The sequence below is a fragment of the Bacillus rossius genome (genome assembly GCF_032445375.1).
Source record: "Bacillus rossius redtenbacheri isolate Brsri chromosome 4 unlocalized genomic scaffold, Brsri_v3 Brsri_v3_scf4_1, whole genome shotgun sequence".
NCBI lineage: Eukaryota > Metazoa > Arthropoda > Insecta > Phasmatodea > Bacillidae > Bacillus > Bacillus rossius.
The window spans coordinates 18025814-18038750 of NW_026962010.1; the positions used below are offsets into that span (position 1 = coordinate 18025814).

General features: G+C 36.5%; 1 protein-coding gene across 6 annotated transcripts in view; it reads left to right on the forward strand.

The window, feature by feature from the left end:
- Positions 1-12937, forward strand: part of LOC134541667 (proto-oncogene tyrosine-protein kinase ROS) — a 270841-nt gene that overhangs the window by 240656 nt on the left and 17248 nt on the right. For all 6 annotated transcript variants that reach the window (XM_063385273.1, XM_063385274.1, XM_063385275.1 and 3 more), the window contains 4 exons: positions 6877-7175; positions 7638-7832; positions 10916-11154; positions 12083-12274. In XM_063385273.1, coding sequence (XP_063241343.1) covers positions 6877-7175; positions 7638-7832; positions 10916-11154; positions 12083-12274 — 925 coding nt within the window. The remainder of the gene's footprint in view (positions 1-6876; positions 7176-7637; positions 7833-10915; positions 11155-12082; positions 12275-12937) is intronic.

Sequence of the window (12937 nt, forward strand, 5' to 3'; positions counted from 1 at the left end):
AAAAGTCAATGAAACAAATTTTTGAGTTGAATAGTTATTCTAATTCCTTACAACCAATTGTGATTCAGTTTATATGAAATTATTGTTTTAGTGGGAAACCATTTATATTTTTCTCTAATTTTACTATCTATTAAAATTCTTAAATGTTAATCTCCACATCCATCCAGTCGTTTAGGGTGACCTTGAACGAACAATTCTCTTGGGTTTAGTATTCTATGAGATATAAGGTTATTTAATATAGGATTATTTGAATATAACACAACCTCATGTATAAAAATTGTAAGACAGTGTCTAATGTCAGATGATGTAAGTAATACGCCCATGAATGTAAAACGATCTCGAATTTAATGTAACCATAAGGGTGTTTTCAGATCAAAGAAAGATCTCAAATATAAGACAAGTACAAATTTAAGACACATTAAAATATAGGGTGACATTGACTACAAGATGACCATAGATAATAAAAAATATCTGATATAAAAATAAGACAACTGATTTCAAAATGACTTTAAAATAATTATTGTGTCAGTTTCATAACCATCAGATTATTATTCTAGTTTTGATTTGGAATTTTATGAAATTCCAGAAGCACAAGAGTTTTTTAAAAATTGTGGAAAATAAATTATAAATGAGGGAAACAACAAAAAAATTTCATTTCGTTTTGAAGTGTGCTATTGTTTCATTTTTGTTTTATTTTAGAATAACAGTATTCACATGATCCTAAAAATGTTTTTTGAGTAGCTTGAAGAATAACTTATTTTTTCAGTTAGTTGGAAATGAATGAGATTACTTCACAGTTACATTTTTTTTTTTTAACTTTTTTTATATATATTTGCAAAAAACAAATATTCATTGAATCATTGAAAATTCAAGTATTGTATTTTTATATATTTCCTTGTTACTTTGTGAAATGTCATTGTTTTGCATGTGATATGTGCAGACATTAAAATTGATGATAGAGAACAGTGCAGGTAATTAATATTTGAGCAGAAATCTTGAACATATTTTAATTTCATGTATCAATTACTTAGTTGCGGATTGAAATGCAGTATCCCTGAAACAGTCTGTTAGGCTTTGTGCAACGTTAGCACATGATTACTACCCCAAACCTCTGTCGTTTTCCAATGTGTACATGAAGTAGAACCCCAATGCAGGTGCCTAACTTACCTAAACGACACACTTAAGCCAAGTTGCTTCAGATGGTTTCTTTGTATAGGCTCTCTAAATGTTTCACAGAAAATCTGGCATGCATTCTTTCTTCAAACCAATGGCATTGCACAAAATATAACCTTTTTTTATTTATATTTTACATTTATTAACCTGTTACAATGTTTACACTGAGTTGCAGTATTTGGTAGATTTAACTTCATTAAGTATGACAATTAGTGTTGAGCCGATTTGGGTTTTGATGCAATTCAGTATTGCAGGTACATAGAAAAAAATACTGCCACTTCTCAAAAACAAAAACTATCTGAAATAATGTTGCATGTTTCATAAATTCAAACCTTTTTTAGTTTACTCGTGTAGCTTAATAATCACAGCATAAGCATAACTTTTTTATGTAGATTTTTGAAAATGTTGCCTAAACAAAATCAGATATAAAGTGTTATTACTATAAGTTGTTAATTTAATTCAGTCTCCCATAAAATCTTCTCTAAATTATAGTTACTGTTAGATACAGTTATAAAATAATATATGACTCAAAAAATATTAAGCAAGCCAAAAGTAGGACAGATATAGTGGAGCTGTTGAAAAAAATTTAAAGTTTGTAAGTGATTAAGCACAGTTGTGGTAAAATCAAACAAAATATAGTTACAGTAACGCTGCATTAAAAATATAGGTTGCAGAGGCGCTATCCCATTTGGCACAAGAGAAATCCATGAAATTATTTTCGATTTGCCAGATGTTGCATAGCTCTTTTCTGTGCTGCTGAGTTTTAGTTGTGTGGTTGAATAGATAAACTAGCACATATGCATATTCAACACCTACAACAGTGCCAGCCAATGTTGACTCTGCCAATGCAACTGCACAAACACGTGTCCTCTTTGCGAACAGGCATCAGAACTGAAAAATGTTTAAGGTTAAAATCTCTGAAAATTGTAAACTACTGTTTGGATTTGCAGCAAATTTCCTTGAGACAGTGATCTTTGAGCTGTAGGATGGAGACATTAAGTGGCCACAGACTTCAAATTGATTAATTTTGACTTCATCACCATTTATACATCTGCTTTTGCTACATCATTTTAACTGTATAATGCCTGGATGTTTAGTTTGTAAATACATCCCTGGTCATTCAGTAAAACTCTATACTTTCCATGCCCTGCTCCACAACGTGTTGAGTTGCGGTTAGTGTTTGACAGTATGCATTATCCTTTTCACTGGAATATGTTTAGCGATTCAAATATTAGTGTTCCATAAATAAACAATTATTGATTTTCTTGTTAAAAAGTAGAACATGGAACTTACTGCATTTAGAATCGGAATATGTGCCAAAGTGCAGCCTATTTCTAATTCATCCGACATTATTGGTATGAACTTTAAAAATTTCTGTAATTTCTGAAAAATTTCAATTTTGCATCATTGGCCAATCGGCTCAGCTCTAATCATAATATATTACAATATTGGCAGAAATACTCTTGCATCTGTGCTCTTATACAAATGTTGGATTTGTTATAAACTTATTATTAATGTTATTAAAAATTTAGCTTCTATTCAATTCAAGGTCATTTTACTTCATAAGCATTTCAAAAATATTATCTCATTTTATGTAAAACTACTTGACAAATCCTAATGGGTTAGTTTATTGTATTTGGATATGTGCTGACTGCTGGAATTTCAATACAATAAATTTGCACTGAAAACAACCAATTAATTTATCTTAGAAAATTAGGCTAAACTTTACTACTGATGATATGGTATGCAAAAATTACGCAAAGATGTTTACTTGAGAATTTATTTTTAGTGGATGCTGCCAAAAAAAAAATATGTCCAACAGCATGTGTTTAAACTTAAAAGTAATACTACATACTGTGAAAGACTATAAATTCACCCTTATTTGTTCCAAAATAGGTAGATAATTTCAATTACATTTGCCACTATAACTTAGCAATATTGTTTCATTGATATTTTTGTGATTGTAAACATATTTTTAAAGGTATGTATAAATACTATTCCAATTTGAAATTTTTTTAACTGAATAACTTGTTGATACTTCACGTGTTGAGTAAAGTGACTAAGAGTCTTTTACCTGTACATATTTTCACTGTATAAACAGAATTGTAAAGTTATTGCTCTACCCAAAGTGGCAGAACTGTATAAAATATGGCAATAAATGGAATGGATATACAAATATGGGTGCTTTTATTTTCTTTCTCTTCTGCTATCCCTCAACTGGCTAACCCATTTTCCACTTCTGCTCACTAACCTATGCTGTCTCTATAAATATAAGTAGTCCATATGTGTTTGCTTAATATGGCACTTATAGTTTTTCTCTGGACTGTGGTGGTTAGTTTTATATTTGAAAATCTTTTAGGTTCTGATTAATGTAATGCATTTTTTTTTCAGCTACTGTATCACACTAGTATTTTCAAATGTAGTTATTACCTTATTTCAAAATATTATAATGAGTATGCATTTTTTATATTTTTACCGTGAGGCCATGAGAAATTGCATTTGGTAAATGCATTAAATGGTTGGTACAGATCATTATTACAAAGCACTTTATTTGTGTGTTTTGTACATGCCTTTAAAGTAGTATGGAGAAAGCTGGGGCAGTGTTAATTCAGTAGAAACTTAACTGGACTCCCAGCATGGCCATCTTTATTTTGGTTTTCTATAGTAGTTTTCCTAAGTCACTCTAGGAACATGCTGGATGGATCATGGCTGATGCATTTTCCAACATCCCTGGTTTGTGTTTCCATCTCTTAAACCTTGTTTACGAGGTGTTCAGCCTTACAATCCCATAACACATGAATTATCATGTTTAGTAGATGTTGGCATCCCTATTATGCTATTAAGCCTGCAAGGAAAGTGTAGATCTCTTATAAGAACTAAATTTTGTTAATTTGTTCTTTATTGGAAACCAATTGCATGGAAAATTTTCTTCACAGTTTGTTTTTTTAATGACATTTTCCAAATATAACACGTCCGTATATTTGTGTCCGATTCTTTAATTTAAATTTAAGTGAGTGTTAAAATGTCTAACACTGGTATTTTCAAAGTTTTTTTTTTTATAAGAAAATTTATTTTCTAAGACATAAAAATATTGTTACAATCTTTTTACAAATCTTTAAATACAATAAAGTTTTAGTGTCACACTTTGCATCCATTAGATCCATGTGACATGACCAAAAGAATGTTCCATGGAATGGAGTTTGTTACTCTTGCACCAGTATTGCCCTTCCACTCCACTGTTCAATACCCTTAAGCCCCCACACACTGGCACGGTACGTCATAACTGTTGTGGTTAAGGTACAGTGATATGACTCATGCAGAAGTATATATAGGTGCACAAACCGAAGTGGTACTACTGCTTCTTTTCTGTGGTATTACAGCAATTGTATGCGTAGTTGACTAATACGTATCCTCCTCCAGTAGTACTATGTGCCCTTTAGAAGCCATCGTGTTTTACATTACCGTGCCAATGTCTGGGACCTTTATAAATGCAAAATTACTTCAGGTAGGTGTCTTCCTTAAGCTCAGTTAGATTTTATTATAGATTGGGTTTATTTTTTTGCTGTATCGTCTTCATATATTTTAGGAGAAACTCAAGAAATTGCTTTTATGTTGATCTTACACAGCTGCTAACTAACCCATCTTAAGTTGCCTGCTAGTAGGGAGCATGGGCGTCGCAAGGATATATTTGGGGGGGGACGACTTCAATAGATTTAGTTGTTGAGGAATATCCATCCCGTGGAGGAATAAAAGCGTTGGGGGGGGGGGGGGGGTTCCGAGGGTCCTCCCCCGGGAAAATTTGGGGTTTGAAGGTGCAAAAAAGGTGGTTGTTGGGCATTTTTCTTTCCTAAATATTCTAATTACAGTTGGTTGCAATATATAATTTATTTTTTATAAAAAATATTTTCAGAGAACAAATTTGTAAAAACGCAGTTAACATATATCTGGTGGGGCTATATCCACACAAAATCATTAATTTAAACATCAGGAGAAACCTGAATGTTACACTTAAATGCCGCAGCAGTATTAAGAATATTTCGCACTTGTACACAAACATAAGTAATAAAGTGATTATATTCACTATTATTATAGTATCTCTCCTGATCATTATTTTACCTTAAAAAAATTGATTGTCTGTAAAGTCTGTTTACGGACGATAGTTTAACGTGACGTCATAACAAAACATTGATGAAATGATTGCATGCTTTTATGAACAAAATTGAATAATTTTTATTGAATTATCACTATTTTATATGGATACAAAGGAGTGAAATTAAATCTACAATTTAATTGATGAATTTACTTTTATTTTCACTCATTAATTCAAATATGTTTATTACTTTAACGAAGAGATTATTTTAACTATAACTTTTATACATGCTTGCGATTTAACTTTTTCCACTCTGTGTTATTCTGTTAAGGATATGACGATGATAGGAAAAGTAGGAAACGAATGGGAGTGTTTAAAGGATGATGTGAAGGAAAATGGCTTACCCAACACCAAGATGCAGTCAAAAATAATATTTTGCGCCACGGACTCTGCAGCAATGCTAGGAGGAACGGGTTAACAAAGAGAAATGAAATGTTACATTGAAATGCATGAAAACAGAATTACGCCACGGACTCGGTCGCAGTGCTAAGAGGTTCAGGTTAGCAAAGAGCAATATAAAATGAGCGTAACTGGACACAGCGAAACGGGACAATGTGCATAATGGGACACTTTTTCGTGCGTGCAGCCGGCGTTCATCGATATATTAGACGTCACGTCAATATATATATATTCTAAGTCTGTCAAAGATCGGCTTTCTGCTATCGGCGCGCTTCGGTATCGGAGCTGATTTTGATTTTACACTACAATCAAATTAAAAAGTGCTCACATTACCACGATTGGACTAAATGCACCATTCGCAACATATAGGTTGTATCACAGAAATCATATTTTTAATATAACTACGAAACTAAATATATTATTGGAGGGGACAAAATTGAATACTTTTATTATTGGGGGGGGGGGGGACGTGTCCACCTGTTCCCCCCCCCCCCCCCCCCCACGGTTGCGACGCCCATGGTAGGGAGTAGCTGACCACAATCAGTCACTTACTGATTCTATGTTCCCGGCCTTGCACAGTAACCAGATTGCCAGTATTCACTATATGAAATGTAGTTGTGCCTGCTGAGACATCATGGATGAGCACATGCAAATCTGGTGTGCAATAAACTAACACTATTGGAACCTTAGTTTCAATTATTTGTAAATACTTTGTATTTTTCTACAGTGAAAGGTCTTAAATCCAGCATTCTATGCTGTGGCACATTTTGCCATCTGGCCCAAATCGAAACACTCGCGTTCAGATTTTTTCCCAGGTGGATTCCAACTGTTGACACTTTCCACCGTGATGTATTACTGCACTGCCGGCATTTTTAATTACCTCGCAATTTATTATTACTTTCTTTTTTTTCATTTCAGTTCAGTGTTTCCTTTCTTCTAGCGAGTTACATTTCACGTTTTCATTCTTGGTTATACCCTTTGAAACTACGTTGACGTTTCGATAATTCGGAAACATCGCTAATGCAGCACGGCCGTCGTTCGAACATGCCGGATTTAAGATTTTTCACTGTGCTACACTTAAAAGTTACATTAGTACGGAGATGCCACAAAGGTGAGAACTGAGTTGAGCACACCACGGCGCGCCCGGGCCGCAGTGTTCCGCCGCAGAGAGAAGCAGGAGAAGGCGCGGCAGGCCCCGGCGGCGCGCGGCCCCGACGTGGAGCTGGCGACGCTGCGCGAGCTGCCTCGCCGAGGCAACTTCGTGCACAACACCAACGCCCTGTACGCGACCGGCGAGGCGCCCACGGTCGAGGACCTGGCGTCGCTGCCCCACATCCGGCGCGACCAGATCACGCTCACCCAGTTCCTGGGCAGCGGGGCGTTCGGCGAGGTGTTCGAGGGCGTGGCGCGGCTGCTGCAGCCGGCCGGCGGCGACGTGCGCGTGGCCGTCAAGGTCGGTCCCACCTGCTACCTGCCTCCCGTCACGTTTCCTTTTAATGTTGACAAGGTTTTTCAACCGTCACTCGTAAACTAATGCATGTGTGGATCTCACGACCTGGGACGAAGTAGTTCACCGTCCCTAACCGGGTTAATGCGGGTGGCACCCGTAAGTGCAATTCAATAGGTCTAATTTTGACAGTTCGAATGGCAAATTGTAAGCAAATGATAGTGGTCGCACTGATGATAACAATCTGTCTATATTAGTTTTTTATTCTATGGAGAGACCAGAGGAAACTAAGCAGTCTTTATCTCATAATGTTTTTGGTTCTGTTACACATGTGTGCATGACACACACTGATGGTTGCAGTTCACAATTGTATAACGATCTGGCCAGTTTGTGGATACGAACACCGCTGCGCAAGTGAGTGGCGGTGGCTAGTTTGCTGAGCGGGAGGGACCGGGGTGGTTGTTTCAGACCCTGCGCAAGGGGGCGACGGAGCAGGAGAAGGGGGAGTTCCTGAAGGAGGCCCAGCTGATGAGCCACTTCCACCACGAGCACATCCTGCAGCTGCTGGGGGTGTGCCTGGACAACGACCCCAACTTCATCATCATGGAGCTGATGGAGGGCGGAGACCTGCTGAGCTTCCTGCGCTCCAGCCGCCCCCTGCTGGTGGGTCTCGATCCAGGTGGTTCCAGGGGGAACCCGCTGTCTCACTGCAACATCCGCCATGTTTCTCATTGGTGAAAACTTGGTGTGTGACCCCGCCGGAAATCACATCCAAAGGAATGGAACGCTAGTGACTGAACATTGTCACCTTGGTCCCTTCCAACTGATGATATACCTTCTTAACTAAAGGAAATGATTCACAAAAATTGATAAAGGCTCAGATTACCTGGAATGCACACTGTAACATGTCAGTCACGTGCTGAATGCATCCCTGAACGTAACATTGTTACAGTTACCTATTCATCTTCAGTCAAACATTATTCTTCTATTACGTAAGGTTTTAAAAGTTTTCAATTTTTAGCTACACACATTGGTGTTTTAAAAATACTGTATCGGTAAAACTAAATATGGTAAATTATTGGAGACATTCAAATGCTGTTTGCGTAAAGAATGCTGCTTGAAAGAAAAATTAAGGCCTTAGATATAGTTTCTTCTGGTTTTTATAGATCTTCTTTGTTACTAAACAACATGGCCTCTGAGTGTTTTATTTAAATTTTGTGGTTACAATTTCTCAGCTATTCCTGGTTGATTTGAGATTAGCCTGTTTGGTAACACACTGAGTCATTTAACATAAAACTTACATAAATTCAAATTTGAGAAGAATCTTAATGGAGTTACCATTACAAGCTGGATCACCTAACTCATCAGGTTTATTATCTTCTCTCACACTGTTCACACCTAATCGTACCCAAACTGAATGCAGTTAAATACCTTAAAAAACTTAAATTGAAAGTTTTCCAAAATATAATACAAATGGCTTGTTTTGCCTTTGGTGATAGAACCAACTATTAAACTCTGAATATACTTCATGCTCAGTTGACAGTAGATAAACCTTCATATGCTGACGCTGCTTGCCCCTCATCCACAGCCCTCTCACCTTCTCCTAGGGCTCTGCCACAGGGCGACTCGTGGTTGCTGGGTGGGTTTGCAATAATGAATTCTTGCATATCTCTTTACAGTTAACTTATAACAAGTGTTTGGTGAATATCTGGTGACAAAATTTGCAGCAAAGCATTAAATCCGAAATAGAGATATTATTAATCCTTAAGAATACTCCTTTACCAAAAGTAATTAAATTAGAATAAAATAACCAACATAGCAGGGATTTTTTTCTATGCATTGCGGTGACGTAGAAAATTGATAAAAATAATATTTTAAATCTCAGTTTATGATGTATGTTTGGTTAAAATTTTAGTTTATAATATGACTATATTTTTAATTGAATGTGCCTTGTCTACAACAAGGTCGTTAGAGATATTAACACAACAAAAATTAGATAAGTATCTCTGGGATGATATTGGCATGGCCTATTGTAAGGAGCCATCCCATCATTTTTCTGGAGTGATTTGGGGGAACCGTGAACGGTCGAGATCAGACGGGAAGCCAGCTTCTCCAGGATGTCACATTGCTGTGTGGCCTGTGGCTAAGTAACAGTGAAGCGTGCAGAGAGGCACTGTTGATGGCAGTAAGTCTAGGGGTCAGCGTACCTGGATTCTGACTTTGGGCTGTGGGTTCGAGTGCCACCTCAGACATGGGTGTTAGAGAAATAGTTAGTGTCTAAGCCACCCTCCAGTAAGCTTCCTGGTATAAGGCGAGGTTGTTAATATCATAGAGTTAGATAAGCTAAATTGGTAGAAAATTTAGGTTTTTTTTAATTGTCCTCATACAGTTGAAATATTTCCTATTAAAATATCTTCTCAGCTGGAGAGTTAACTAATGTATACACCAAACATGGTTTTGAAATTTTAAAAATTATTTAACTACAAAATTATAAAATTAAAATAACCTCCAAATAACTCCACTCCAAGTAGGGTAATTTGGAGGTATGGCTCTAAACCCTATTTTGAATCAAGTTAAACATCTGAAGTAAAATGGTGCTCAAACAACTACCAAAATCTTTATACAAAACACTTCCACAGAAAAATATCAGGGACTGGAAGTAACGCGTTACTAGTAACGACGTTATTTGTAACAGTTACTTTTTATGGTAACGATCGTGGTAACGCAATATATTAAGTTTTCAATAACTGTAACTGAATTACATTTTTCTGCCTTAAAGTAACGATAACTGTCGTTACTTCTTGCGTTACATTTTTTTAATGTTTTTCTTATTGAACGAACAACGATTTGTTGATTTTTTCAATCCCAGAACGAAAATTCCGACAAGCATATTATTTGCGATGGTATTGCTTGTACTTGTAAAACTGCTGTTGGCTAGCCTGCGCTCGTATTTTGATTGTCATTTATTTAATATTTGCGACATGCGGGTTTACTGCTGTGCTGTTTAGTTAATTAACCTACGTGTGCACATGCGCAAAAGCAATGACAGAATGTAATGAAGCGAGAAGCCTAGAAAGCAGTCCAGAATTTTCATTGCAGTGGCCTTCATATTCTAATATTTTCGAAGTTCGGTCGAGTGATAAAAATAATCTTATTGTGAAGTGCATGTTGTGTGGTGCTGCGAACAATTTTGTAGTGTGAACTAATTACTCAATGTAATTTAAGACCTATTTTAATTTTTTTAGTTTAAATAAACATATATCTTTACTTAACACAATATGTTTTATTAGCTTTTAATCATAACTATATTACGTATAACATTTTTAGTTTTTCACAAAGTAACTGTTAAAGTAACTTATAGTTACTTTTCTCAGAACTGTAACTGTAACTGGTTTATTTTCAGTAGTGTAACTTGTAGTTGTAACAGGGTTACATTTCCAATGGAGTATTTGTAACTGTAACTGAGTTACTTTTTAAAAGTAACTTTCCGGTCCCTGAAAAATATACATAATCACAAAATGTTTTGTAGTAAATAAATAAATAGAAATTGGGATATGGAATTTAAAAAAAATGGTATACAAATTTTGTTTAAGGAACTTTATATATTTGTGTAGAAGCAATTATTCTGAAGTTGCAAAACGTTTTGGCAAGTTTGATAAAAGTGTGAATGAAATTTGGGTTGGTACGCGAGTGTCTTGCCGCGAGCGGTGAGACGGGCCGGGCCTGTAGAGAGTGTGTGCCGGCAGTACCCGGGCAACGCGCTCACCCTGCTGGACCTGGTGGCGATGAGCGTGGACGTGGCCCGAGGCTGCCGCTACCTGGAGGAGCTGCACTTCGTGCACCGCGACCTGGCCTGCCGCAACTGCCTGGTGTCCTCCCCGCAGCCCGGCTCCCGCGTCGTCAAGATCGGGGACTTCGGCCTGGCCCGCGACATCTACAAGAACGACTACTACCGGAAGGAGGGCGAGGGACTGCTGCCCGTGCGGTCAGTCACGCACTCTTTCAAAACCAGTATCTGTAACATGGATCTACAAAAATCTCTCCTTTTTTTTTTTTTTTTTTCCAATAGTCATATTCAAAAAATAGGTGCAAAATATGTGGTATTTAAAATTTACAAAATCAAAAATTGCAATTATGTGTTGCTACTCATTCACTACAGGTTTATTCGTAAATATATTGTAGAGTTTAATTTGTTTACAATCACTAGCGAGAAATCAAGATTAGTTTTTTTATCGGTCCAGTAAAATTTATTTAAATGATCATAATTGTATTTATTTTCTTCTTCTTTATACATTTCTAATATTTTTTTTTTGTTCTACTATGAAAACTAAGCCATATTAATAAAATTAAACATTTACCAGTTAATTTTTTTATAAACTAATGTAACTTAAATTTGTTTGATATTTTCTTAACTTTTGTAGTTAGTTATGGTTTAAGCATTATTAACTACATAATTCTCGTTTGGATTTATTTGAAGACTCAAAATAATTACGTATAAATATTGCAAGTTTTATAATAATGGCTATCATTAGAAAAATTCCTAGGGCTCTTAAAATAAATATTTCTTCTAATGTATAGAAATAATTAATTAGTGTTTTTGGAAAGTAAACGTAAAGATAATGTAAATTAAAAAAAAAAATGTACACGACAGTAAGGAAGAATTTACATATTATGGGTCTGCCCAACTGAGAACACAAATAATATTATGTGTGCAGAGCGTAAGAAGAACCCACACTGTTTGCTTTGTTTTGTTTACGAAAAGCATTTAAGAGTAGGTATGTTGATTTTAGAATGGTTATTTATAAACTTTTTTTTTTCTGGTTGGAGAATAAAGATGTATGAGAATATGTGTTTAGAGAATAACTGTTGTAACGGACTGTGGTGGTAGTGGTAGAACCGGCACGCGTGCGCAGGTGGATGAGCCCCGAGTCGCTGGTGGACGGGGTGTTCACGAGCCAGTCGGACGTGTGGGCCTTCGGGGTGCTGGTGTGGGAGATCATGACGCTGGGCCAGCAGCCCTACCCCGCACGCTCTAACCTGGAGGTGCTGCACCACGTGCGCAGTGGCGGCCGCCTCAACCGCCCCGCCGGCTGCCCCGAGGACGTGTGAGTCAACACCTTTCACCCTGGATTTTTATTTAGTGACGAGTCGAATCACAGTTTTTTTTTTCGAATCCAAATCTCGAATTAGAATTCCAGAGAGTACCTCAAGTATACTCCTCGAATCCAAATCTAGGTCTCAAGTGACAAAAATAAAATAATGTAAAATAAAAGAAAACTATCATCTACAGGGGTGCAACAACAGGGGGGGGGGGGGGGGGGCAAGGGTATTTTGCCCCCCCTCTGAAACCTTGAAGTGGGGGCAAACGGGGGCAAAGAAAGTGCTGTGTAATCAATTTTTAGATAATAAAACTGCTTAAATAGCACCATTTTCCACCTTGAAATACAAATTTTCCCGGGGGAGGACCCCGGTACCCCCCACTTCAATAGGGGGGATCGATGATTCTTTATAAAAAGGTATATTGCCCCCCCTTTGGAAATTTAGTTGTTGCGCCCCTGATCATCTATGGTGTTGAGAAACATTTAAACCTTTCAGTGTTTTTTTTTTTTTTCACAATTTAAGTTTTCAGAATCAATACAAATTGAAATTTTATTTGTATTATTACATTAAAAGAACACTATCTTAGGGAATGGTAAGAGGATAGGTATGAAGAAAAAAATTTACTTAGTAAACTTCTCAAGATATCAACATTGAATTTTTTAAATTAC